The sequence below is a fragment of the Mustela erminea genome, chromosome 12, assembly GCF_009829155.1.
Source record: "Mustela erminea isolate mMusErm1 chromosome 12, mMusErm1.Pri, whole genome shotgun sequence".
In the NCBI taxonomy this organism is placed as follows: domain Eukaryota; kingdom Metazoa; phylum Chordata; class Mammalia; order Carnivora; family Mustelidae; genus Mustela; species Mustela erminea.
The window spans coordinates 81,498,050-81,524,640 of NC_045625.1; the positions used below are offsets into that span (position 1 = coordinate 81,498,050).

Consider the following 26,591-nt stretch of genomic DNA (forward strand, 5'->3'; position numbering starts at 1 on the left):
ATGTTTCATTGTTTTCTTTTTCCAGATACTCCTCACCATGCAGGCATAAAGATGAACTATAGAATAATTTATGATAACTGGGATATAATTACATGTATAGAGATGTACAGATGGGGCAGGTACAAAGCTGCTCATTTCATGGGTTCTATATAGCCATATATATACACTATTATCATATATATACACTATATATATACACTATTATTTATATATATTTATACAGATATTTATATATATATGTGTGTGTGTGTGTGTGTGTGTGTATGTGTGTATATATATATACTTCATGTAGTTCATGAAGTATATATACCAGGTAGGAAAGCCCCCTTGGACCATCACACATCCTGCCCCTTTTCCTTCCGTGCATTAGTTGGCACAGATCTCAGCTCAAAACACCACACTTCAAGTCTGCTGCTCAGCATAGTCAATGTGTTCGTTTGGGAGGTACTTTTCTTACTCAATTTAGCACAACACCAGGGAACCCAGATTAGGAAAGGTTCTCCATGCTCCCCAGCAAGGAGTGAAAGCAGGGTCCTTAGGACATCAGCCTCATTGGAAGCAAAATCCTTGGCCCTTTATGTCCCCTTTTTCCTCCTTGAAACCACTTTTTCCATCATGCCCAGAAGGGTAATCAAGGAAATAACAAGACAGTTGGAGTCACAGTCAACCGATGCCAGATGGCTGGACATTTCCGTTCTCAATCACGCAACAAATCTTCAACGAATCTGGTTAATCTTCACTAAAATGTCATTTTCACTTTTGTTAGTTAGAGTTTGGTATTTGGAAGGAAAGAAGAAACGAGCTGAAAATACCACGGTGCTGTTCACTCTGCGGGGAAGACAGAGCTCAGCCGGTTGTGTGCTTGGTTCCGTAACCAAATGCTTGTGCTAAATTTCCAGGAGGGCTTGTGTTGTTGTCTCTTTGCAGCTTTGCTCAGAGTGCCTAGCCAGCAGGCTAATTGTTGTGCACAGTGGTAGAGTGGCCTGGGGAGGCGTATGCTCCCAAGTTGAATCTGTGTTCTCAGGAACATGCTAATTGGTAACTTTCTGGAAAATACACAGTAGTTACTCTTAGCTTATTATTTTATAAACTCTTAAGAATCCAGAGGAACCGACCCTTACATTTTGTGCTTCTTTGTGTTTTGCCCACTGGATACATTCTCACGAAAAGGCAGCTCAGCCAGGTTGTGGACAATGAGGAATCACCAAGTAATATTCCATAAAAGTGGGTAAGACCCTACTGTGTCTCTCACCGACCAGCTACCTTCTGCCCAGCCACTGCCCCCAGTGAGGCTGCTCTGGAAGTCTGGCTTGATCCTAGGAAGCTGGGACCAGAAGACATAACTTGAGGATCTGGGGGCTTCCATAAATATCATTTCTAGGGAAGAAACAGAGGGGCAGAAACAGCTGTTCGTGGGATTGTCCTCTGAGGCCTAGGTTTGAAATGAAATACTGAATCATCTTAACCCTTGCTAGCTTCTTCAGTCAATTAACACCTCCTGAGGCAGGATATTATAATTAAATTTACCTCCCAGTTTGGGATAATGCAGCCAAATCAGTAAGGAATCCTATTATAACGAAATGGCTTTGGTGACTTTTTCTGTAGATAGATACATACACACATACATAGAAGGAAGGAAGGAAGCCGCAGATACATGATATGGATAGATAATGTATATATGACTGTATCTATCTAATTAGTCATTTTCTTGGCGGTGAGAGAAAGAAAAGAGTGACATATGGAATTTTTTCAGTAAATAATATGCATGTTGAGTCATATATCAGCATTCGTTTCAGTTTCTCTTTAAAAGGAAAAGAAGTTAAGTCCATTAGCCAATGGGGGGAAAAATATTCCTTTTAGGTCAAGAGTAAGCCAGTCACCTGAATACAGACACATGGCTCCAAAAAAAAAAAAAAAAAAAACCAGAAACAAACAAACAAAAAAAAAACCAAAAAACAGACAAGTGTCTTTAAAAGGAGAGAGGAGACAATCTGGTTTTTGCTCAGTCTTGGAAAACACAAAGCCAGATTCATAATTGTGATTAGAATCACTATAACAACGGCCAGAGCCATTTCTTGAGGATTTACGAAGGCTAAGCATCCTTAGGAGTACTCAACACATGTGCCTCCTTTAACCCTTTGACCACCAGAGCAGTCACCTAGGCTAAAGCAGAATCACAAGGGATGCTTCCTCCAGCTTAGGGGACGCTGGTTTGAAGGACCCAACAAGTAGAGTGAGGAGACGTGGTAGAGCCAGTGCAGAGGGGCTGGTGATGCGTTGTGAAAGTCTGAATGTGCGACTTAGAGTTCCATTGCGTGCACACATTTATAAATTGGGTGAGTCTGTCTTCTGTAATAAAATGTGTATTCAACCACTGGGTTGTAGAAATTTCAAAGATTTTATTTTTTGACAGGATGCCTGCCGTTTTTCTCTCTTGACTCCCGCTTGTTTTATTCATTTTGGGGTAGTTGCCAATTAGACCCAATTGGTAAGTATAATTAATGAACAACCTGAATCTTCTCTTAAACCCCAACCAAGAAAATTAACCATAAAAACCATTCGTTTCCTTTAGATATTCCTAACGCTCTCTCTCCCTAAGGCTGTTGTTTATCTCTTTCTTAGACTTTTAGCCCCATCAGAGATTAGTTACTCCCTATTGTTTATCATCCTAAAATCCCCCGTAGTAAGACAGGGAGGAGGGAGTTAAGCATTTCTTGAGGTCCCGGTATGTTCCGGGCACCATGCTAGGCATTCATACATTACTATCTCTCTTAATACTCACAGCAACCTTTCAAGGTAGGGATTATTATCTTCCTTTTTTATAGTCAATGAAACAGCATTTCAGAGTAACCAAGCCCTTGTTCTAAATCCAGTTAGTGGCACAGAGTGGTGCAAACCAGGCTCATGTGATTCCAGAACCTTTGTTCCTTTCCCCCTACATAAGGAAGCATTATTTCACTCAAAAAGACACTCCCCTAAAATCTTGTTACCTTGGAGGGTTTGGGGGTTATTATTTCATTCAGCAATTATTGGAACATAAACTCCATGTCCCACACGGGTAGAACATTGGTTCAGTTGGAATTCATCAGCAGCAGAACTTTGGGCAGAAGACAGTGGTTAGTGGCAAGGTGGCGGAGGAATTCACAGGAGCAACAAAGAATGAGGAGGAAGGAAGGTGGGCTGATGGCGTGGAGGGTGGGGTGAAGAGAAACAGAGGAGCTCCTGATCGTGTGCCCATGGCTACCGTCTTTCTTCATGTGACTCGTGGACTTCCCTTTGTCATCCTATGCCTGAGAATATATGAAGGAGGCTGGGAAGGCAAAGGGACGTTCAATTGTCATCACTGGCATCTTTGTTGATCATTGCACCATCTTCAAATGCATTGGGGTGACCATGACATGAAAATTTCCATCATTGAGCCCATAACTGTTCCATGAGATCAGTAAGAGTTCTGTGGGCTCAGGGTCATAGCAGAACTTCATCCAGGGAGACCTGGAATTAAGAAATAATGAATGTATATTCCCCCAGAATGACAGCCCTGGGTTCAAACCACATGACTTGAAAAAGATGTTATTAAACTTCCTCCGGGTGAGTTACATGTATTTCAGGGACATTTCATTGCCCTCTGTGGATGTTCTAACCTGTTCAGCCCAATCATTTGGACTTTCTACTACCTGTAGACTCAACCAGTCAAGTAAAAGACCATCAAAATATGAATATCAAATTCATAATCACTTCACTTTGGACTCTGGTGATCTGCCATTTTTTAGTCACTCTCAGCTGAACGTGTTGTTTGAAGTGCTTTCTGCCCTTTAAAGAATTCTCCCTCTAAAAGAATAGGTTGTGTGATGAAGACAATGCCACGTAAACATCTGCCCTCTCTTCATCTTTTGAAATGGCCTGATACAAGTTGGCTGTCATTGAAATGTTTGTCATGGTACTAAAACGTCCCCTTTGTCAGTCAAGACAATATTGGAGTCAAAAGAAGGATGTTGGGGATGTAGAATTAACATTAGCAAAGCCTGTTTCTAGGTAGCTGCCTGACTTGTTTATCTGACTCATTTTCCAGGTCAAGCTAGGAGCCTTTTCTCTTTTAGGAAAGCACTCCTTTATGCACTAGAATGACTTGTTCAGGGCCAGGGGATGTCCCTGTAAACAAGTGAGTCCAGCTGGGGAACGATCACCATTCCATAAGATCTCCTAGCTTCTTTTAGTTCAGAGAAGGAGGCTGAGATCTCTTTTCAGATTAGAAAGATTTGCGTTGCAAATATTTGGCATTTTGGTCTCAATGTCAGCACAATCTGCTGTTTGTTGTTGGTCAGATCTAACTGATCTTCTTAACCCAACCCCTTCTGGGTTCACTGCTAAAGGAAAGTCTTTCCGTTTCTTTTCATCTGTTGTGTTTCTAGTTTCTCCTTCCATCATGCATTTTGGATCTTCTGTTGCACCCATCCCAAGCTCCTTGCAGTTTCCCATAAATGACATAATGACATACCTCGTCGGATGTGTTTTCTGCCTGTTTTGACATTTGCTGAAATTCCACCCTCTTCCAACTCTAGTTATTGACAGAAACCTACATTCCAAGCCTCAGCTTGAACATCTTCTCTTTGGTGAAATCTTATCATAAGACACACACATACACACACACACACACACACACACACACACTGTGATTCTTGTAGGCTCCATTACTCACCCCCTAATCCCCATCTCCACACTGTGCGAGCGTCCGAATAAGAGGCCGTATCTCCTCTGACCCAGGACTTCTGTGCCTGCCTGCCCTGCTCTCCGTCACCTGCAGATTGTGAGCTCCTCGTGAGCAGAGCCTGAGTCCTCCTCATCTTTGTTACCCAGCAACCCTAGCACAGTACCTGGTATGGGCAGGTCGGTGCGGAATAAATCTTTATTGTAAACATCAGTCCATGTTTTTCTGGCCTTCTTTTTAGCTCTGATTTCCAACCTGACATAAAGATGTAATAGAGGAGCTTGGATGTGGAAAGCTACAAGGAAGGACTCCTAATAAAGCAGTAACACAGACAGACTCAGGGAAGAGAAACGAATAGGGACATGTACCGGCAAAGACCGTCGTGAACACCTCAGACTGTCGTGAGCATGAATGCTTGTATTCTGGAAGTCTGACTGTGTTCCTTGTTGACTTGTGATTCTTGTTAAATCGTGGCCATCATATGAACTTAGAGAGTCCAAGGATATGTATTTTTTGTAGCAGCCAACGCCGTGGTGGCTTCTTCATTTCCGTTGACACAGAAAAAGAAATAAGTATTGATTTCCCCCCACTTATTTAAAGTGGGAATTGCCCGTGGCTGCTTTTCAGCCTAGATTAGGATCCACCATTCACTGGAAATGCGTCGCTAACTTTAGAAAGTTAGGCAAAAGTGAAGTAAATGCCAGAACTTGTGCTGACTGAGTACTTTTCTGCCATAATCAATGATTTTACAGTGGGATGTATTTAGAGAGGATAAGGTATCTCATTCTCTAGGAGTCTTAAAAAGAGAGAGAGAGAGAGAGAGAGAGATTAGATTTTAATTTGCTTGTAAGGCCAGGGAATTTATCATGGGACCCCTACAGCCTCTTCCCAGAATTTAAAATAATCTGCCTCTCCCTTCGAATATCAGTTGGATCCTTTCAAAATCATTGAAACTGATGGCTGTGAAAGTGAAGTCAATTTCAGATAGGCTTGAAAAGTGACCAGAAATAGGGCTCCCAAGGTGTCAGGAATAAAATGGCCAGAGGTTGTAAGAGAATACACATCTTTTCATCTCAGACCCTCTGCAAAAGAGATTAACCCCTAAGGGGGGGTGGGGGGAAAGGAAAATAAGAGATTTTCTGCCCGAATACCAGCCAAATAGGCAAACAGTTGATTTCTTTTTTTTTTTTCCTTTTCTTTTCTGGCATCCAGAGCTGAAACAAACAAGCAGCTCTTCCCCTCAGTGAACAGGCTGTCCCTGTTCTGTGAGGACGCCAGATTTCAAAAGCTGCATAGAGTTCCACATGCCACTGCGCTGTGGGGAAACACTGAGGTCCTGAGTCTCAGGCAGAGGAACCAACAGCCCTGGTTGGCTAATGAGCCTTGGCGTCTTGGCATCCATACAGGGTTCTGTGGGCAATTCCTGCTGGACTGAGGGAGGATGAGAAAACACAACAAAACAGGTGCACCTTTGGGCAACCAGGGCAGTGAGGATCCAAGAGTCAGCTTTTCTGGTCATCAGACAAATCTGAGCTGAACCTCTCCTCATTAGCCGCATTGCTTCCACCCAAGAGGGAGAACCCAGGAAGTGAGGATGACTCAGATGCATATTACGAAATCGCGGGGGAGATTCTGAAAAAGACGATGAAGCATGGCGTGCCACATCAGGAGTTGGGGGAGAGGGAGAGAGTTCTCACCCTTGTATTTCCATCTCTAGATTCGGTTTTCATGGCGGGCACCAAGCAAGATTTGTTCTGTCCACTTAATTCTTTCTGTTATTCAAGTAATAAGAATGGTTGTAGTGAGTATGAATTATGCTTCATAAACTTGGGTATGTAGGAAATGTCACATAATAAAAATTTTCCTTAATTCAAATAAGTCCAGTTCCCAGCCCACTTTCCATTTGGTTTTAGTGAAGTTGCTCTCAGTCTTTATTAGGTCTCTCTGTCCTTGCCCACCGCCCCCGCACACCCCTTTCCCCCACTCCTTTCCTGTCTTATCCCTCTCTCCGCTCCTGCTCTCTCTCGGGCGTATAGCGTACCTGGGAAATCGGGAAGGGGCCTCTTACTTTCCCTCAGCCACGGTCGCCATTGCTACCGCAACCACCCAGACCTCCGTGGTCCCTTCCAGGCCAGGCAGAAAGAAGCCTCTGGAGCTCCAGTGCTGAGAAGAGCCCCAGGGTGCATTTCATGGCAGTCCCCCTCAGGTCACATGTCCATGCCCATTGTCCCCTCCTGGAGCTTGCGTTTGGGTGGAGGGAAACAGGAAATAAATAAGTAAAACATGTAATATATTGCATAGTGGTAAGTGTTAGGGAAAGAAGTAAGGCAGAGAAGCCAACAAAGGGAGTGCAGGGAGGGAGCCGCGATCTTACGGAGTGGTGGAGGAGGCCTCCCTGGAATGAAGACCTTAGCAAGGGAGGGAGCGAGTTATGGGACCTCTTGGGGGAGACCATTTCCAGCACAGCAAAGAAAAGGCCCGAAGGCGGGAACGTGGGCACCATGGTTAGAGAAGATCAGGAGGCCTGGGTGGCCATGTGCATGGAACAGGGAGGAAAAGGAGCAGGAAAGGACTCGGGGAAGGAACAAGGGCAGATCCAGGGAGGAGGGTAACAACTTTGACTTCCGTGTTCACCCTGTACGGAATAGCAACTTGTAGAGTTTTGAGCAAAGGAATACGTGGTCTTGTATGTTTCATCAGCATCGCCTTACCTACTGAGTTGAGTAGCTACACAGGGAGCGCGTGTGGAAGTAGAACCACAGTCAAGAGACCATGGCAGTAACCCAGGCAGGAGCTGGAGGTGCTTAGACGAGGGGTGGCAATAGTTGCGGAGGTGAGAAGTGTATCATTCAGGCTGTCATTCAAAGATGAAAGAGCAGACAAGATGTACCATTAAATTAGCTACAAGTTGTGAAAGGGAAAAGATGAGTCCAGTTATGGGGGGGGACTGCCCAGCAAGAAGAATGTGTGGCCATTTATTCGGATGGTGAAGACCGTGGGGATGACAATGGCCGGCATGAGATATCAGAAGCTCACGTTTGGGCATGTCTGATAGAAGGCATCTCACAGTCCATGTGGTGATGACCACAGGAGCAAGGTTGTGCAAGACTCAAGTTCAGTGGTGATATTCTGTCTGGAGATGGAAATATGGAAGTTGTCCGTGTGGAGCCAGGATATGAAACCGTGTGGGTGGGTGGATGAGATCATCCAGGGAGTGTGTGAGGAGAGGAGAGAGGACAGCCGAGGACCAAGAACTCGTTCCTAAGACAGTCTGTCTTGCCAGAGGTCAGGGAGATGACAAGCGACCCTCAAAGATGAACAAGGAGACGCTAGCAGAGTAAGGAGACGGAGCTGTCTGGAAAGGAAGAGTAAAGGACATATTTCCTCTTTACAAGTAAAGAACATATTTCCAAGAGGAAGGAATGACCAACTGGCTCAAGTCAGAAGAGACCTAGGAACTGACCACTGGGGGAGATTGGGAATCCCTTCTTCCTGCCCCATCAGCTCCCACTTGTCCCCATCAGAGACACTTGCCTTCTCCTCTTTCTCTTCAGGACATTAGTGAGCTTGGGTTCTTAACAAAAGCCATGTGGTGAGTTCATCCTCAGTTCAGCAATGCCACCTTTCCCCAAGGAAAGACAGCTCAGTGGGCCCTTTTGGAAATAAGGAGAAAGAGAAACAAATGGAAAACAAAATATGAATATAATCGTTTTTCATTGAAATAGCTTTTCATCGATCATGGATATACTCAGTCTTGGCAGACGAACAGATGTTGCCTCATAGGAATCATTTTTATCACATTAGTTAGACCTAAGGGTTGGCGGACTAGAACCCATGGGCTTTGCAAATCCAGCATGCCGTCTGTCTTTGTAAATAAAGCTTTATTGGAACATGGCCACGTCCATGCTCATTCATGTACCGCCTCTGGCTGCCTTCATGCTACAGTGGCAGAGCTGACGACTTAAACAGAGGCTGTCTGGCCTGCAAAGCTGAAAATACTATCTGGCCTTTTTCAGGCAAAGTTTGCTGACCCTAGTTCGGACTTTAAAATAAACTACTGAAAACATAACATGCGTGTTTGGGACCTACTCCATGAGCTCTCATCTTAAGTTACCCCAAGAGACACATCTTAGATTTCACTTCTTTTCGGAGATGGGAGTCTCCTCTACACAGAGCTTCATGCTGGACGGTGGTTCTCAACGTGTAGTCTGTGGACCCGCAGCTACAGGAACTTGGGAGCTTGTTGGAAATGCACATCCTCAAGTCACATTTTAGACCTCCTTGGAAGCTTTGGGTGATTCTGAACACGCTACTCTCAAAAGCCATGAGCTAGAGCAGATACAGACTAGAAAAGCAGATACGGACCAGAAAAGCTAAGGACTTGAAACGGGCATTTTTTTTCAAAGTAAATAGATTTATTCCAGAATGTTACCGCTGTAAGAAACGGAATGGAATATTATATGTTGATATCAATTACATATTGTTTTAAATTATTCAATGACTCTTTCTATTGAGCAGTGTATATCGGAGCTTTCCAGGTAGTAATTTTCAATGCACAAACTAGTTCTTTGTACATTAGCATTAGGGTTTTAAGAACAGTCCTTAGGGGGCCACTTTCTTATCCAAAACATTAGGGTCACGCCCTTTCTAGGATGATGGTATTAGCACTTATTATTGCGATCAGACAGTTGTGGCAGAGTAGTAACAGGCCAAGCGGCTGTTTTCACACAGACACGACAGAATAGGATAAGGAGAGAGTGATTAAGGACCCAAAACACTATTGGATGCCCCTGGGCCATGACTGTCTGCTGATTCCTCATCCTGGCACTCCAATGTGTTTAAGTAATAGAATGTAATGAGGCATTTATTTACGAGAGAAAAGTAGAAGGGATTTGTTTTCAGCACCATCAAGGATATGCTAGAATGAGAAAAACTTTAAATCGATATTTTTCCCCCTCCAGGATTTATGCAGGTGCTGCTGGATTGTAGGTGCTATTTTCCTTTGCTTAATGATCTAATCCTTCTCTGGAGCTTCTTCCCTCCAAGAGTCTAACAGGAAGGAGTATCTGTGACTAGGAACAGCTATGGTTTAGAAGGAGCTGGAAACCTGATCCCAGGGAATCAGAGAGGGGCGGCAGTGAGGCTTGGCCTTATTAAGCCTGGATGCGATGTAGTAAAGGAACAGCGAGCAGACTCGGGCCCCTTTCTGAATATCGGAGGGTGGCATCCATGTTTAGAATCTTCCAGAAACTAGTCTGAGATGCTAAGACATGAGAGACGTAGAGTGATCCTATGTACTGGTTTATCCCGGACAAGATAGTTCTGGCTTAGACCTGTCACCCCGGAAAAACTATTCATGATGGGTGGCCCCTTCCCTTGCAAACATGTCCTGGCCTTTTTTTTTTTTTTTTTTTTTTAAGATTTTATTTATTTATTTGACAGACGGAGATCACAAGCAGGCAGAGAAGCAGACAGAGAGAGAGGAGAAAGCAGGCTCCCTGTTGAGCAGAGAGCCCGAAGTGGGGCTCGATCCCAGAACCCTGGGATCACGACCCGAACCGAAGGCAGAGGCTTTAACCCACTGAGCCACCCAGGTGCCCACTGAGCCATCCTGGCCTTTGAGAGCTAAATCATATGGTCACCCCTGTGAGCGACAACCCAGAAGAGTACAGTGTCCAGACTCTGCATTTCCTAACAGGCCTCGGTTTGAAACCCAGTTCAGATAGGCAGTTTATGCTGTAGGCCTCAGTTTATTTAACTATAAAATGGGGATAATAATAGCTCCATCAGAGGGTTGTTGAGTAGACTGAGTAAGCCAGTGCAACCCACCTGGCTGCTGGCCATAGCCGGTAGGTGTTCAGCAACCACTCCTTCCCCTAAGAGAAAAAGAAACTGCCTTCAGCCATTTGGCTGAGCAGACTCTACTACATGAGATCACTCACAGTGACCCAGAAATTCATAAATGACCTTGTTTGGGCTCCATTTACAACTAGGGTTGTTTGGGGGTTTTTTTTTGTTTGTTCGTTTGTTTGATTTTAGCATTTTGTAACTGTTGTTTCCTTCTGAGGAGCTATAAAAACATTTTAAAAAATTGTCTTTCAGAGAAGGCCATATTTGCACTTGAAAGATAATTTCACATTCACAGGTCTGAACCAGAGGCTTGAGTTTGTTGGATGCTGTGCTACAAAGTGAAGGCCAGGAAGAGAAAGGAGGGTATTGTAGTTCATGGTGTTGGAGCTCAGGAAAGCCCAATAAATTATACTTCACCCTCGATGGGACAAGACTGAAACTGACTGAGAGTTGGACCCCAGAGTCAGGCAGATGGAGATCAAAATATCGATTTTATTAATGGTGAAGTTGTTGGAAATAATGACTTAGTGTGAAAGCCAAAAGGGTTTGCCTACTTACTTCGGCCTCCAGACAGCCACTCAGAGAAGAAATTTGTGTCTATAAAAGACACCTTTGCTAACAGCAGTGACTGGCACTGGTCCGTGGAGGTAAAGGAAGAAAGAAACCAAATTTTCTTTAATGGGAGACTTTAAGTAGATTTATTCTATCCACCAGAGAGACATGGACACACAGTCACCACCAATCAATTTACTCAATTTTCTATGTGGAGAGGAGTAATGGAAGGACAAGGGGCAAGGTGTGTTCCCCTAATAGTCCTCCGTCCACACAGAAACTTGCAACCAGGGGAAAGAAGGTTCCTCGTGACCTTGTCATTCGTATTTCTCACTGAGCATTTAATCACAGTAAAGATTTGATTAGACGTGACACATTGTCTTTTAGAAAAGATGCCCAAGTAATCAAATAAAAATTTGTCATTTCTCCCAACTGCTGGTCAGAAATTGGACTCAAAGCCATTACTAGATCCCAAATAATCAGAATACTTCCTTTGTCTCATGTAGGATAGAACAGTCGGTTATTTTAATAACCTTGGTGGTGAATGAAGGTCACTCTTAGCCCACAGCACCTTCACGGCTGAATCATCCCTCAGCGAGAACAGAATCGGGTTGTCATTTCAGTCATGTCGCTCTGTCTTCGTTTTATCTGGAGGAAGTAATAGCTCTGGTGGCGGTCGTCCCAGCAAAGAGAAGAATGTGAACCTTTGTTTATGTCTTTCCCCCTCCATGGCCAGAACACGTTGTCACTCCAGCTGGGTCCAATTCTGAGAAACAATGAGCCTTCAATTTAAAAGTACAAGACAGCTGAACCGAAATTGGCTCTTTGAGTCGCTAAGAATCTGGACTCGTCCAGACCTAATCCAAAAGGACAAGCGAAATGTGAGCATCCCTCTGGGTGACTCGGCACCTTCTTCTCTAGGTCTCTGACTACTGCTGGGTCCCATTAGTTAAGACCTATGAAAGGCCAGCACGAGGCCACTTTGAAGCCATTTATGGCTATCATTTCTACTGTCAGCAGGACACATCAATAGAATTGAGATAAGGCACTCAGTCCCTTTATAATCACCAATTTATTCCTGTCCCTTCAGCTGTGCTGGTCCCAAGGTCGAGACCCCAGATATGGTGCATTTTAATTCTGTTTTATTTCACAAGTATTTAAACTAGCTTCTATGTGTGAAGCACTTTGGAAACCAGGACGTTGTCTAAGAGGGATGGAGGTAGGGATTTTTCTGTCCCAAGAAATTTAAAATCTAGTGGGTGAACCTTTCACTAAAGCAAGACAGAATAAAATAATTGCCAAAAGATTTGTAGAAGAAAAACAAATCGATGGTGGACTACAAAGGAATGAATGATTAATGCTACCCAAGGGAGCTAGGAACTACCTCAGGAATTAGTAACATTTGAGCTGGACTTTGAAGATGGAGTTGGCAGTCTCTGAGGGACCTCAGCAAATAGCACCTGTCTTCCTCAGCTAAACGCTGAACAATTTGAGAAATAAAAAAAGAACTTGATGGGACCTAAAATACCAGTTTCTGTTGTTGGGCAAGTTAGCAGATGTGGCTTTAAGTCTGTTGGCCAAATGGGCTTAATGGCTCCCCCAGATCAGTCAGTATCCCACAAGGAGCCTTTAGCCCCCTACCCCCACCCCAGCACACACAGCTGTAGGTCCAGGGCCCCCGGGGAAGCTGGGAGACCTCATTCTTCTTCAAGAAACTGGAAGCAGAGAGAGGTACTTCGCTCTAAAAATTAAGACGGCTAGGAATCTTCCATGGCGGATCCTGAGGATAGTCTGATGAGATCAGAATTAGGGTGGACAGAGGGTTGGGGAGGGAGATAAGGCTGCAGATGAAGTCTGGGGCCAGAACCCGGGGAGCCTCACCGGACATGTGAAAGGTGTGAGCTTTTGTCTATAACCCTCTAAAGATGGCTCCAGAGAAGACGATGTTTATGGTGCGAACTAGCCTGGGTGATGGTTGTTGGAGCAGGGAAATCAGGATGCACTTCTGGTGAGCATACCAATGAGCATAGGAACGAGGCCTTTGGAATAATTCCTGACTTCATGAGAATTCAAATCAGATCTCAGTGCCCTGGAACTCAGACCAGTGGACTGAGGGGAAATTGCTTATGTCAGAAAACATCTAAAACTTTATGTGGAAATAATGACACCGTCATTCAACCTCCAAGAAATCAGGAGCCACCTGATGGTAATGCAGTGTCCTGCCTTCCCGTCTCCCTCCTGGACCCCGAGTTTTAGTGAGCAACTACCCGGTGTGGAGCACTGGGTGACATGCAGGGAATACAAAGATAAGCCTACCTAGAAGAGGAAAGAGGTGCCCAGACATGTCAGTAATGAACTAAACCTCCGGGATGAAAGGTACTGTGAGAATGTTTTTATTTACAACCAAGTCACTGATGGACAAAGTTATAAAATATACTCACTGGCATGGGCGTTTAACAAAAGCAAATGCTACGAGGCAACACAAGTGCGAATGGTTCATTCTGCCCAGTGGGGTCAGAGGGGAAGGTGCTCGGGAGGACTTGTCTTTGAACCTGAGAACTGCAGGGTGAGTATGAGTTCTTCACAGACAGTAAGTCAAAGAGAACATTCCTTAAGGAGAGGAATTTGGGGTGGGAAGAAGTAATCGCAGCCTGTCTTAACTGAGACAAAGAGGGTTTTTGTTTGTTTGTTTTTTGGAAGGGCAAATTAATACACGTGTCACCATTTGCCATTACCTGCAATATTTCTCTTTCCTACCGCCTCCCCCTCCTCCCACCTCTGTCCTGCCCTGGGGGCCTGGTCTTTCCAGGCTTTGTTCAATCCGTAATTCCCTGGGCTGCTCTGCTGCCTGCTAATTCCACCAAGAAGCCAAAGGAACTTTGGCTGTGGACCTAGATCCTGGCACATTTATAGGGGAGGATAGGCAAAGTATTGTAAAGTAAAATAAGTTAGAACCATTCTGATTACCTTACATTTGAGAAGGCAGGGGATACCTTTTGATGTGGGTTTTGAACAGAGTAGAAACTAAGAAGCCTCTAGCTTTGTCTGGGCGACTTTTCTTGTAGACTTAGATCAATCACATTAAAACATTCAGCCTGCAAACAATGGCCTCAAAGAAAACGCTGGCTCTTTCCTTTTATTAAAGTAATACTTGCCCCGCAGCCCCTGGGACTGGCTGGTCCCTTTTTATTGAAAGGATTCACAGAGAATGTTACTTGGATGTCCTGACAATATGTGAACATCACTAGCAGGATATTTCAATCAGAGCTGGCTGGCCATGAGGGGATGGCTGTTTCCCATTGACGAAGTCAAAGGCCAAGTTACTTCATTAGCATATAATAGACTTGGAGTCAGTTTATGGGTTTTGTTATTTGGCGTTTACATTGTTGTCCAACCCACAGAACTCACAAGGCTTTCTAAGCTGATCAAAGCACCAAGGAGAGGCCCAAAGCAGAAGGCATTTGGGGAGTAATGCAAAAAGTCACCAAACACCCCCTCCAGAAAGAGTCACCTACCCCAAACCAGAAAGTTTTAGCCTTTCAGATACAAGATTAAAAAAATAAAATAAAATAAAAATTGTCTTCCTAAGCTTATTATTGGTCCGTGTGAGAGAACATTCAAACTTTGGAAAAATATGTTTCAAATAATTTATAGAGCATACTTTTGGTTTAAACATATGAAATGCATTTATTTTTCTTTCCTCCTCATGAATATTTACATATACTTAAAGTAGAAATCTTGTATAAGCTTAATAAATATAAATAAGAATCTTTATATGTGTTTGTTTAACCATATGGCCCTCAAGTGTCAGACTCTGTTCTACGTGTTTTATAAATACTGACTAATTATAAATCTCTCTCCCCTCTCTCTGTCTGTCTCTCTGTCTCTCACTTACACACCCACACCACAAACCCTTTCACTCCCCTCACTCGGGTCATATAATCCCTTCTCCATGGTACCCTCTGCCCCTTCCTTTCTTCCCACATACATTCTTCTCGGCTTGGGTAAACGCCCTTTAGGATCCCACCAGAGCCACAGCTCACAGAGACTTCACTCTCACCAGCCCACTTTATAGTTACTCACTCCAGGCCTAGGGATTTCCACTCCAATTCCAGGAAGGGAAGTGTGGCCCACTGCAGCTCCGAAATCCACCTCTAGTCCAACAGCTTTGAAAGAAGCCAAATAAGGCCAACCTTCGATGGAGGGGTCAGTTCTCTGAGGACATGACACATGTGGTGTGGTATGCGTGCCACAGTGTACCATGGCTGGCCTACAGGATGCCTCACTTAATCCACTCATGCACCTTCCCAGTCTGTCCTTGGCTCTCTGATGACCAGACAGAAAATTAAAGCAAGAAAATCTCCAAGAAAAGCCAGCCGTTGGGAGCTAGGCCAGCATTCCCATGAAATACCGGTAGCATGGATAACGCTTAAAATAAATGAGTTCAACAGGATTGAAAAGAGGCTGGACAAAAAGGGTTTTGCCACATTAGTTTCATAGATTTTGCATTCTCGGTCCCCAGGAAAAGAAAAGCGCCACCACCAGCTTTCAATCATTGATCACGAAGAGAGGCTTTCCCATTAACTCGAACTCTGTATCTTCGGTGGTTGTTAAGCCACCTGTCTCCAACCACCTGTCTCCAGCCAAATTCGCTGAGATTTAATGGCAAAATAAAACACAGTGTGTGTTTATCTGGCATACTGGCATTAGCTGTAAACAGGAAGGACTGTATAGGGAGGGGACCCATTACACTGAATATCAGTAAGGGAAATGCCCTAGGAATTGGTGATGGCCGGAAAGGACATTTAAGAAATTCGTATTCTTTTCCCACTGCCTAATCCTAAAGGGAATTGGAAAGTTATACGTTGGGAAGTCCCCACCACCAGGAAAGACCCCAGCCGTCTTTCCAGGAACTTCCTTCCCACTCAAGAACCGTGAGCGTTCACAAGGGAAGCATCTTGTTGTATGTGGCTTTATTTTCGCTGCCTAAGAGTTGGTGCGGTATTTTGTATCTCCAAATGCTTTCCGAAGCATCAATTTAGGTGCAGAATTATAGTGGCAAAAAGATATAGTAATTACAATGACGCATAGCAGTGGTTCGCAGGGTTTGGTGTTGACCAATTGTTATACCACCCTGACTCACCAACAGATAATTAATTGGGTTATTACTCATTTCAAGGAAGGCCAGCCACATTCCAGTTATAGTTCTGTTGTCTTGAGTAGATAGTATATCCTACCTCTAAAACATGAAGGCAATATCCAAAACATCTACTTCCACAGAAGACTGAAAAGATCTTTTCAGAAGAAGAAAAGGTGTTTTCTTATGTCATTTTCTAGAGTTTTTTCTTAGGTCATCCCCTAGATATTTTCTTGGGCTCACCCTGTTCCTTGATAGCTCAACAATTTCCAATTATGTTTCCTTTCAAAAAATACAGCATATTAAAATATTCTCTTTCTGGACCATAATATTCTATAGTTGTTCCTGAATATTCAAGGGTTATGAATCTTCCCAATTATAAGAAGCACCTTAATAAACTTAATAAACAAGAATAGCTTTGAGTGTTGTCTGTTGAACACAAGTGATTACCAGATTTACATCCTTTTCATAAATCTAGCCACAATTTCTCTGACCATAAAAGAGATACACAAATAGATAAGAACTTCAAGAATCTCATTTTGAACCTATCTGTTGAAAGTTGTGTATTACGCAAACTTCAGCCATTACTGCTTGAGTAGGCAGCAAATCGGTGTCCGTTAAAATGAGGTAAACAGCTTACTGCTTGTCTTCCCATCACTATAGTAACCACTAAGACCCTCCAAGTCTATACAAAGTTCTGTTTGAGAAATGCAAAATCTTGGGCAATTGCTGAGTTTTTTTGGCTTCATTATGTGGTCCAAATACAGGAGATAGTGGATAGTGTTCTGTTGGTAGAGTCAACCAGTGAACCAAAGACCAGGCAATTCAAGTGAGAAGTTGGATGAAGGGGACATGTCCAATGCTTTAAAATTATATGCCAATTTTAATTATGCGACTTTAAAATTGTGAAATATAAAATATACTGGTAAAATCCTACCATACGCATAATTTCAGAGCATGTGAATTCTCCACACAAACTTCTAAATCATCAAGAGTCACATAATCCCAGAGGTGGTAAGGCCAGTGGATTAACTGTGTTCATGTTATTGTTACACAATTTTAGGGGCTTGACAGAAAGGTCCACCCACCATTGGCAGACTCAGTCTTGAATGCATTAAGATCTTTGGGAAGTTGTCTCTCATGGAGAGTTTGAACCCTCCTTTCTACATGGTCTCTCCTATAATAATCACCTAATCTGTGGTTTATATCATGATGGCCTACCTAAGACCAACATTCCATACTCCATCCTCATGTAAATACAAACAATTTCCAACAGAAAATAAAATATTCCTTAGGCCCATAGGCATTTTCGATCATATATGGTGATGTTGACATAAATCCAAAGTGTTCCTTTCCTTTGATCAAAACTATCATATTATCCAGGCATTTCACTACTACTTGTGAATGTTTTCCCAAGTGTCTGAACTGATCATAGATTACTATCTCAAGTCACCAGCAAGAAAGGGGGTGGGGGAAGTCTTTTGGAATTTTAAGACATTCTCTTATTCCTGCTACCTCCCTTCCTCCCAACACCCAACCCAGTTTTTGCTTAAGCCAAATTTGATACTTTCTGCCTTACTGGGAGCCCAAGCTAAAGGACATTGCAGCCAGAACAAAATGTGACAGAAGTCCAAGAGGCTATCTTCTGCAAAGAACAGTGAACTGGGGTTCAGTTTGTATTTTGAAAGCCCTAGGTCAACCTGGAATGTTGTCAAATGTAGCTGTTAAATCCATTAACCAACCCACAGTTTTGAAGGCTGCGCTCCTAGCTACAACATTGCAAAAGCTTGAGAGTGTGGCAAGCATCTTGCCTCTTCCTGCTTAAGCAACTCCACATTACTCTAAAATTAAATTATAATGGAAATCACTTGGATTTCAAAGGAAAACCTTTGGTTATAGTAGAAAATGAAAAATTATTGTGATCAACTAAGGAATTTACCTATTTTTCCCCGAAAGCACAGGAAATGTATTAAAAAAAAAACCTCACAAACTATAAATCTGAACAACTATTTTGTGTGTGTGTGAATGGCTAGTAGGCTTAGCCGACATGGTATAAATTTGTAGCTATCTTCAAAGGAATTTGTATTAATTTTGTTATGGGCATGGAGAAAATAGTAGCAGGCCATGTGAATCAAGCTGAATATGCAGTGGATTCCAGAAAGAAAAATGTTTTCTTTATGTCCAAAATAGAAAATGTACTCTTCTTGATAGTTTAAAAGGCTTTTTTTTTTTTTTAAACTAAAGAGGTCATATACTACAGAGTCTAATTTTTGTATTTGTGACTATCTCTAGGGTATTTTTTTTAAGATTTTTTTTTTCTGATAGACAGAGATCACAAGTAGGCAGAGAGGCAGGCAGAGAGAAGAAGGGAAGCAGGCTCCCCACTGAGCAGAGAGCCCGATGTGGAACTCGATCCCAGGACTCTGGGATCATGACCTGAGCCAAAGGCAGAGGCTTTAACCCACTGAGCCATCCAAGTGCCCCTCTAGGGTATTTTTAATATCCTGTGTCCAAAATGTAACTTGGAAACTTAAGTGTGAATAGAAGAAATAAAGAAAAATGAGAGAAAGAACGAAGAGAAGGGTGATATCCTACAGACCGTGTGTTTGCTGTGGAAGTGTAGCCCGTCAGTGTACCTGAACAGCAACAGGTACAGAGATCCCTTGGGCATAAAGTTTCACGTGAAAACCCATTCCAGAACATCTTTCACAGGGCTTCACAGAATAATGTGGTTAATCTAGGGTGGAGTTTTATAAGGGTCCACTCGCAAGTTTTTCATGAGTCACTCTCAAAGATCCATATACCCTTGAAATTGCATAGACACACTTTTTTGATTATCCCTATGTATGTTTATTTTTCTGGAGAAAGAGTCACTAGCCTTCATCAGAGTCACAAAAGTATTCAAAGACCCTTTTCTCCAAAAAATGGTCTAAGAACAATTGCTTTTGTGCATTACTGATTATTTGATGTCATTTTCTTTTCTCAGAAACAAAGGCGGGTGTGTGTGTGTGTGTGTGTGTGTGTGTTTCCTGACAGAAAGACTTAATGTTACCATATTCTGGTAGTTTACATAAAGCATGAAATTTTTAGATATAGCCTCTTTCTCTACCTCCCATAACTAAGAAATTCAAGAGTACTTTATTTTAGACAGTAAGTACTTTATTTTAGACTATAAGAGCTTTTGTTGTCTATGGAACAAATTTCCATGTATTATCACTGTAGGAAATGGAAGAGAATTTGGAGGCCAGATATAATCAGAACTGTTGAAAAAGGAGATGATATCTTGATACTTCATCCGATTTTTAGCACTGGATATATAATAGCATGGATATAATAATAATATAAATTAATATAGTTGTTCTTATCCTTGTGATCGATAATGGCTTCATTCCAAATATAGGAAATTTGATCATCTAAAATGTGTCTGTGTTTCTACGGTTACAACAATTTGATAAAAATACTGATATGAAGTCATTTGACAGTTTATTGCTCTCAAGTCACCCTATAAAAATTGATCCTTTGGAGGGAATCCTATGTATCCCCTCAAAGAGAAGAGAGGTTTCCAGCTGTCTTGCCTGTTGTCTGGTAGGTTGTAGATGACTGGAAATTCTAGAAGGCTCATTCTAAGACTTCGTTCTCCATGAGAATATTGAGTGGATCACAATTGGTCTGTAAGTCGGAGTAAAGATTCCACCGACAGAATCAATGCCCAAAATCAGAATTTGGCAAATGCCTCTCTTGGAAGATCCTAGAATGAGTCTAAATATATCATTTGGTATAAAACAGCTAGAATGGCGTATTACTCTTCCTTGATATGAAGCCCTACAATACATGTACTAACCCAAGGAAAAGGGAAAAATTAAATATCATAGTTCTTTGGGAAATGCCTCCTAAAAATTTTAAATATTGGAAAAGAGACCCTTTTCTAACATGTATGAAAATACAAATCCATGTAGGGATGGCTGTTTCCTATGTCAGCAAATTCCCTTTATAAACAAGTGTGCTGTATTAACATTTCAAATTAGCCCTTGATTTTCAAAGAGCCTTTCAACAGGAACTTACTTAATCCTCAGGATCACCAGTGGGGAAAACATCTCCTTCATAGACATGCAAATGGAGTTTTATTTTTTGTTGTTTTATTTTTTTAAAGATTTTATTTATTTGACCAACAGAGATCACAAGTAGGCAGAGAGGCAGGCAGAGAGAAAGGGGGAAGCAGGCTCCCCGCGGAGCAGAGAGCCCGATGCGGGACTCAATCCCAGGACCCTGAGATCATGACCTGAGCCGAAGGCAGAGGCTTTAACCCACTGAACCACACAGGTGCCCCAATAAATGGAGTTTAAAGGGACATTTTGTCTGAATCATTAATGGTCTTTGAGCCAAAGGGCAGCCGCACTGACCTTTTGCTTCCCGCTTCCCGCTTCCCTCCCCTTGGACCCAAAGGAGGAATTTTCTCCATCCACAACCATCCAATGGCACATGGGTCATCCGTCTCCTATAATTCCCTCTGCAGTACAAAAAGAAATCTTGGGGCCCACAATCATCATTTTCTTATACTTTTAATATGTTGATTTAAAAATAGCACCCATTTTTGTGTAACTAACATTGTGGACCATTCCTTTAAGATGAAAATCAAACCATGAAAAACACTGACTTAGTGAAGAGAAGTCCGTAGGCTACTGATAATACTGTAGAAATGTAACAGGTCACCCACGTCAAACGCAATCCCTTCTTAATGGAGCAAGAAATACTATTATTTCTCACAGGGCAGCAGTTTCTGGATAAAAGGGGGGAAAAAAAACAACCCACAACAGGAGGGGGAAAGGGAAAAACTGAGATGACTAAAGGTTTTATTTTTAGTTCGTATTTACAGAAGTGGTACAGAATCTTGATTATTTCTTTTTTAAGATAGCTTTTCTGTATAAAACCATCATTTTTTTTAAACCATCTCATTTTTATGGTACTTCTCAATTCCTTAACTATTCTGGGAAGGTGACGAGTGAGAAAATGCCGTGTGATACCAAAATGAGCAAAAGAAGTGGTTCGATGAACCGTGCCGACACTTGGGGAGGTCACTTGAAAATGAACTTCTTCATTTCTTTTTCATTGTTGTCTCTCATGGACATTCGTTTTTAATACTCGTCTTTAATATGTTGGGTTGAACCCTATGTGACTGCTGATGTTAGGGCAAGTTTTACATCTTTGAGCTCACCATGAATAGCTGAAATACTTGAGAAAAAGTCTGGGACACCCCAGAATTCAACAACTGAATTCAACACCTGTTTCCGGACCGCCCACCATGTGCCTAGCACCTTGCTCAATGGTGAGGACACAGTAATGGCAGGAGGCAGATGGTAGTTGCCATGTCTCCCAGATTCTTTATCATGACTACTATGCTGTTAAGAACCCATAATCCAGAAGATCATTTATGGTCAGATATACATAGACCTCTAATGTAGCCAGTAGTTGACTCAACAAGTGTAAATATGTCCCCAGCTGATTTTGGTAATCTTTAATAAAGGGAACCTTTCAGGTGTTTTCTTAGCACTGTGATGATATCAGGGATCTGACCTGTTTTAAATTCCTGTTATCCACGTAAGAAACTAAACCACTGGGTACATAGGAGACTTGCTTGAGGTCACATTTAGCTTCCAATCTTCCGGTTGCTGGCTCAGGACTTCATCTACTAACCTTCCTTCCTCTCCCTCCTCACCCTTGCACACACCCCTCCTGCCCCCGGAAAGTAGGGTGGTGGGTGCCTTCACCAGCCCCAGCACCCCGGGAGCTCTGTCCGGGGAGAGGGCAAAGTCAGATAGACTCTGTGGTGGGAAGATTCTGCGAAAGGATTTTCTGTACAATTTTTGCTCCGTATTTTATCCCTTCATATGTTGTTATCTCCCCCGTGCTCAGTAATTTTAGTTTGTGCTTTTTGTTTCCCTTTTTTGTTTCTTTGGTTTGCTGGCTTTGTGTTCTTTTCTCTTTTTTTTTTTTCCTTTTCTTTTCCTTTTTTAATGCAGGAATCGGTCAAGGCGTTCCGGTGGTGGCGCTCATTGTGGAAGGAGGACCCAATGTGATCTCGATCGTCTTGGAGTACCTTCGAGACACCCCTCCCGTGCCTGTTGTTGTCTGTGATGGGAGTGGACGGGCATCTGACATCCTGGCATTTGGGCATAAATATTCAGAAGAAGGCGGGTAGGTAATTTACCAGGCCCCATAGAGACCTTTGAGTACAAAGCCTGTGTTGAAAGCTCTGAAAGATCGTATCCATTGATGGAGACGTTTGGTCTTGGGAAGGTGGTAGGGAAGATATTCTAGATGTCCTATGAAGTGAGAAATTCCATGAAAGCCCCACTAGACCAGACTAATAAGGAAGAAAAAAAGGGAAAGAGGGGTCATAGCACTTCTCTTCTCTTCATTTCTTCTCTCTTCTGCTCCTCCCTCTATGGAGAAGCAGGGACTGGGTTTGAACACATGAAGGACAGCTAATCCAGACCTTATGGTTCATGCAAGAACCTTGGGAGAAGCTGGGATGTGCAGCTTTCAGGTTCAGCCTCCAAACACCAGCTTCACCAAACTGCTGCATGTTTACAAAGGCCAAAGGTTTACCAAAATTTTGGATGGCCTGTGCTGTGAAATCCTTCTAGATCGGCTCAAAAAGCAGAGCCTCTAACCACTCTGGTCCTCTGTACATCCTTCCTGGCCTCCTGCCCATGCACTTTCCTTGGTCTGTCTGTCCCCTGTTGGTATTTTCAACAGTCCAAAGCCCCAGCCCCAAGAAGGACCTCCCTTTCCGCCTTCCCTACCAGTCTGAGGTCCCATCCAGGGAGTGGTAAAAATCCAAGCACTCCAGTATTATTGATCAAAATAGCTCATCCTGAGTGTGAATAAGTTTAAGGAAGAAAACTAGGAGGAGTCATTGAATTTTTTTTGTTTGTTTTTTGTTTGTTGTTTGTTTTTAATTTTTTAATTTTTTTATAAACATATAATGTATTATTAGCCCCAGGGGTACAGGTCTGTGAATTGCCAGGTTTACACACTTCATAGCATTCACCATTATTTTTATTTTTTTAAGTTCTTATTGATATACATAGTCTTGTACCCAGCATGGGGCTCAAGCTCACAACCCCAAGATTAAGAGTCCCTCGCTCTTCAGACAGGGGCAGCCAGGCACCCCGGTCATTGAATTTTTAAATAAGGAAGTTTCTCACCTAATCAGTTCTCCTAACCCATGAACCTGGTGGGAGAAAGGAGCCCCAGAGGAGATGGGATCTTTTATTTATCCCTCTTACAAATATCCACAAAGTGCCCACTGAGCACCACACACGCAGATAGGAAAAAGCATAACAACTCTTCCTAGCCTCCGAGAGCCCCTAGGAAGTCTAGGAGGTAGACAAGCGTGTAATGATAATAGTGAGTGACTGGTGAACTTGCCCGGTGCGGGACACTCCATGCCCCACCGTCCACCAGGTGGCCATTCACACGGCGCCCTGTCCTGACCTGAATACAGGAGAGTCACGGGCCCTCCAGCTAACAAGGCTTATAGGGACAGTGATTTCAGGCCCCCTTAAAGCTTTTGATATGAATAAAAACAAAAACAAAAGCCAATATTCATGAGCATGAAATCGGAGTTTGCTTCCTGGCAAATTGATACTACCTTTCTGTTCTCCTTTCATTGTAAATATTGGTCCATTCTCCAGCTAAAAAACTCAAAAGAACACTAGCCCGAAAGCCTCCATGTGGGTTACAAACCAGAGCTCAGGATCCTCAACTGTGCTTTGATTTTATTATAAATTTAGCCATAGTGCTCAGCGATTTATATATAGCAGTGTGTTCCTTTTGCAAACATACCTGAAGAATTTACACAGTTTTTAGCTTTGGCTTCCTTTCTGCCTTCCCAGTGCCTGTAATCACCGTACGGTGTTTCCGCAAAGTAGACACGAGGTTGCATTGAGAATGCACATTTCCTTTTCAGAAAATTCATGGAGAAGTGAACTGTTGATCTCAGCATTTCAGGTCTTCTAGGTCTGTGCACAGGGAAGGTCTGGGTCCAGGGCCTCCCTTTTGTTCTGCTATGGGTTGTATACTTTCAAAGTGTTACAGTTTTTTGCTCCGTTGCTCTTCCTGATTCTGTTTTGTATGTAGGGGAAATGGTACACGCCTTAGAACTTGGGTGGAACCAGGGGGACAGATGCACAGAGCAGTTACGTACTTGCCCCCGATCCCAGGTCAGGACTCTACCTGGTCTATTACAGAAATTCACTGAAATGGATTTTGTGGCATCTGCCTTCATGTTTCTTACGTAGTACTTCAGTGGTCCTGTTGTTTGGCTGTAGGTGCACTTAAGTTCCCTTTAGCGTCCCCTTTGCATTGTAATTTCTTATTTTTTTTTATTATTCTATGTAGTCCCAAAAGATAAAATCACTGCATTCCTGGCTGTGAACCAGTGTCCAAGCTGACCAGTGGGGGTTCCTCTTTTTTCCCCAACTTTCCTTTAAAAAAAAAATTAAGTTTTTACCTAAATTCCAGTTAACACATAGTATAATATTAGTGTCAGGCATCATATAGATAGACTCTTTTCCTTCCTCCGACCCAGACCCAAATAAGAGTTAGAATACCATGCCCTTTTAACTTTAATTGGCAATTCTAGTTTTAAAGCCAAAGTTTAGTTTTAGTTCTGTTTATTTTATGACCAGTGTGAAAAAGCGTAGTCATGTGCAAACATATAAACCAAGTGGATCATCAAAGAATTAAACAGCATGAAGATGGAGAATTAAGATCTGATTTCTAACCTTGGGAATTATTAAAATTAAAACTTAAAAAATTTTAAGAAACACTTAGAAACAGTTATTAAGAAAATACAAACTTCAAGAGAAACTTTATATTTGCCAACCCAAATATACAAGTCTGCATTTATTTATTTTATAGGCTGTTAGAATAGAAGTATGCTCTTGCTCCAGGAAAGCAATTATAAATTTATCCTGATCAAATGAATTCGTGACGTTGCTCTGTGTCATTTGAATAACTGCCGGAATTAATCATGTTTATTTCGCTTGAATAAGAAGTTGTCTAGCCACACATGTATAGCTGATTTAAAAAAGCACTTCCAAGGAACAGTATTTTACAGGAGTGTGTTTTCTTTCTTTCTTTTTTTTTTTTTTAAGATTTTATTTATTTATTTGACAAAGAGAGATCACAAGTAGGCAAAGAGGCAGGCAGAGAGAGACGGAGAAGCAGGCTCCCTGCTGAGCAGAGAGCCCAATGCGGGGCTGGATCCCAGGACCCTGGGATCATGACCTGAGCCGAAGGCAGAGGCTTTAACCCACTGAGCCATCCAGGCGCCCTGGGAGTGTGTTTTCTTTATGCTGAAAAAGAAAGCCAAAAAACAAACAAAAATGAGCCCATCTCTGACTACATTCACCAAGAATTTCTTTTTTGATTCCCAAAAAGTCCAACAGAGTTGGGATATATTTCACTACAAATAAATATAAATGTGTAACTATATGTTCATACAGACAAACATATATAAATAAATGGGTATAATTGTACATATAAAATTGATTATAGAAAACACACATACCGGGGCGCCTGGGTGGCTCAGTGGATTGAAGCCTCTGCCTTCGGCTCGGGTCATGATCCCAGAGTCCTGGGATCGAGCCCCGCATCGGGCTCTCTGCTCCATGGAGAGCCTGCTTCCTCCTGTCTCTCTGCCTGTCTCTCTGCCTGACTCTCTGCCTACTTGTCATCTCTGTCTATCAAATAAATAAATAAAATCTTAAAAAAAAAAAAAAAAAAAAAAGAAAAGAAAAGAAAAAAGAAAACACACATACCTTGTTTACTAAACCTTCAATCAGAGTTTGGAGTCATTGATTTTTGCTTTTTGGGGTTTTTTTGTTGTTGTTGTTATTCAAATATGCTTTAAAATGTTTCAAAATCATTTACAAAGGGTTAGATAAATAATACAGGTCCAACGACAGGTAAATGTGTATATTCAACTCTAAAGCTTTTCATTTTATAATCTTAAAGAAGTGAATGAAATTTACACACATTCTGGTTTAACTTTTGTGAACTTGCTATTTTGCCTTTAAATTCCCTGTTATTAACCACCTTCCAAGAATATGAATTTGAAATGGCATCACTTTGGAAGCAAATTATAATTGGCAAAACTAATTAACTTTTGAAGATGAGATTACTGGTGATAGAGGAAAACAGGCTCTGTCTACCCCACACACATGGGTCTCTGCTCTATGGCACAAGCTTCCCAAAAGAAATGGCCAAATTCTCTTTTTCCCTTATTGTCCTACTAGATTTTCTATTTCTCCTCTGTCATAGTTTAAAATGAGTCACAGA

General features: G+C 42.3%; 1 protein-coding gene across 19 annotated transcripts in view; it reads left to right on the forward strand.

The window, feature by feature from the left end:
* The window catches only part of TRPM3 (transient receptor potential cation channel subfamily M member 3), a 785,382-nt gene that overhangs the window by 577,592 nt on the left and 181,199 nt on the right, over positions 1-26,591 (forward strand). For 9 of the 19 annotated variants that reach the window (XM_032308281.1, XM_032308298.1, XM_032308285.1 and 6 more), the window contains exons 7-8: positions 2,414-2,488; positions 22,262-22,436. In XM_032308281.1, the coding sequence (XP_032164172.1) occupies positions 2,414-2,488; positions 22,262-22,436 (250 nt within the window). Of the gene's footprint in view, positions 1-2,413; positions 2,489-22,261; positions 22,441-26,591 lie in introns of those variants that run through there. The other 10 variants (XM_032308289.1, XM_032308293.1, XM_032308292.1 and 7 more) reach the window with 2 other exon arrangements.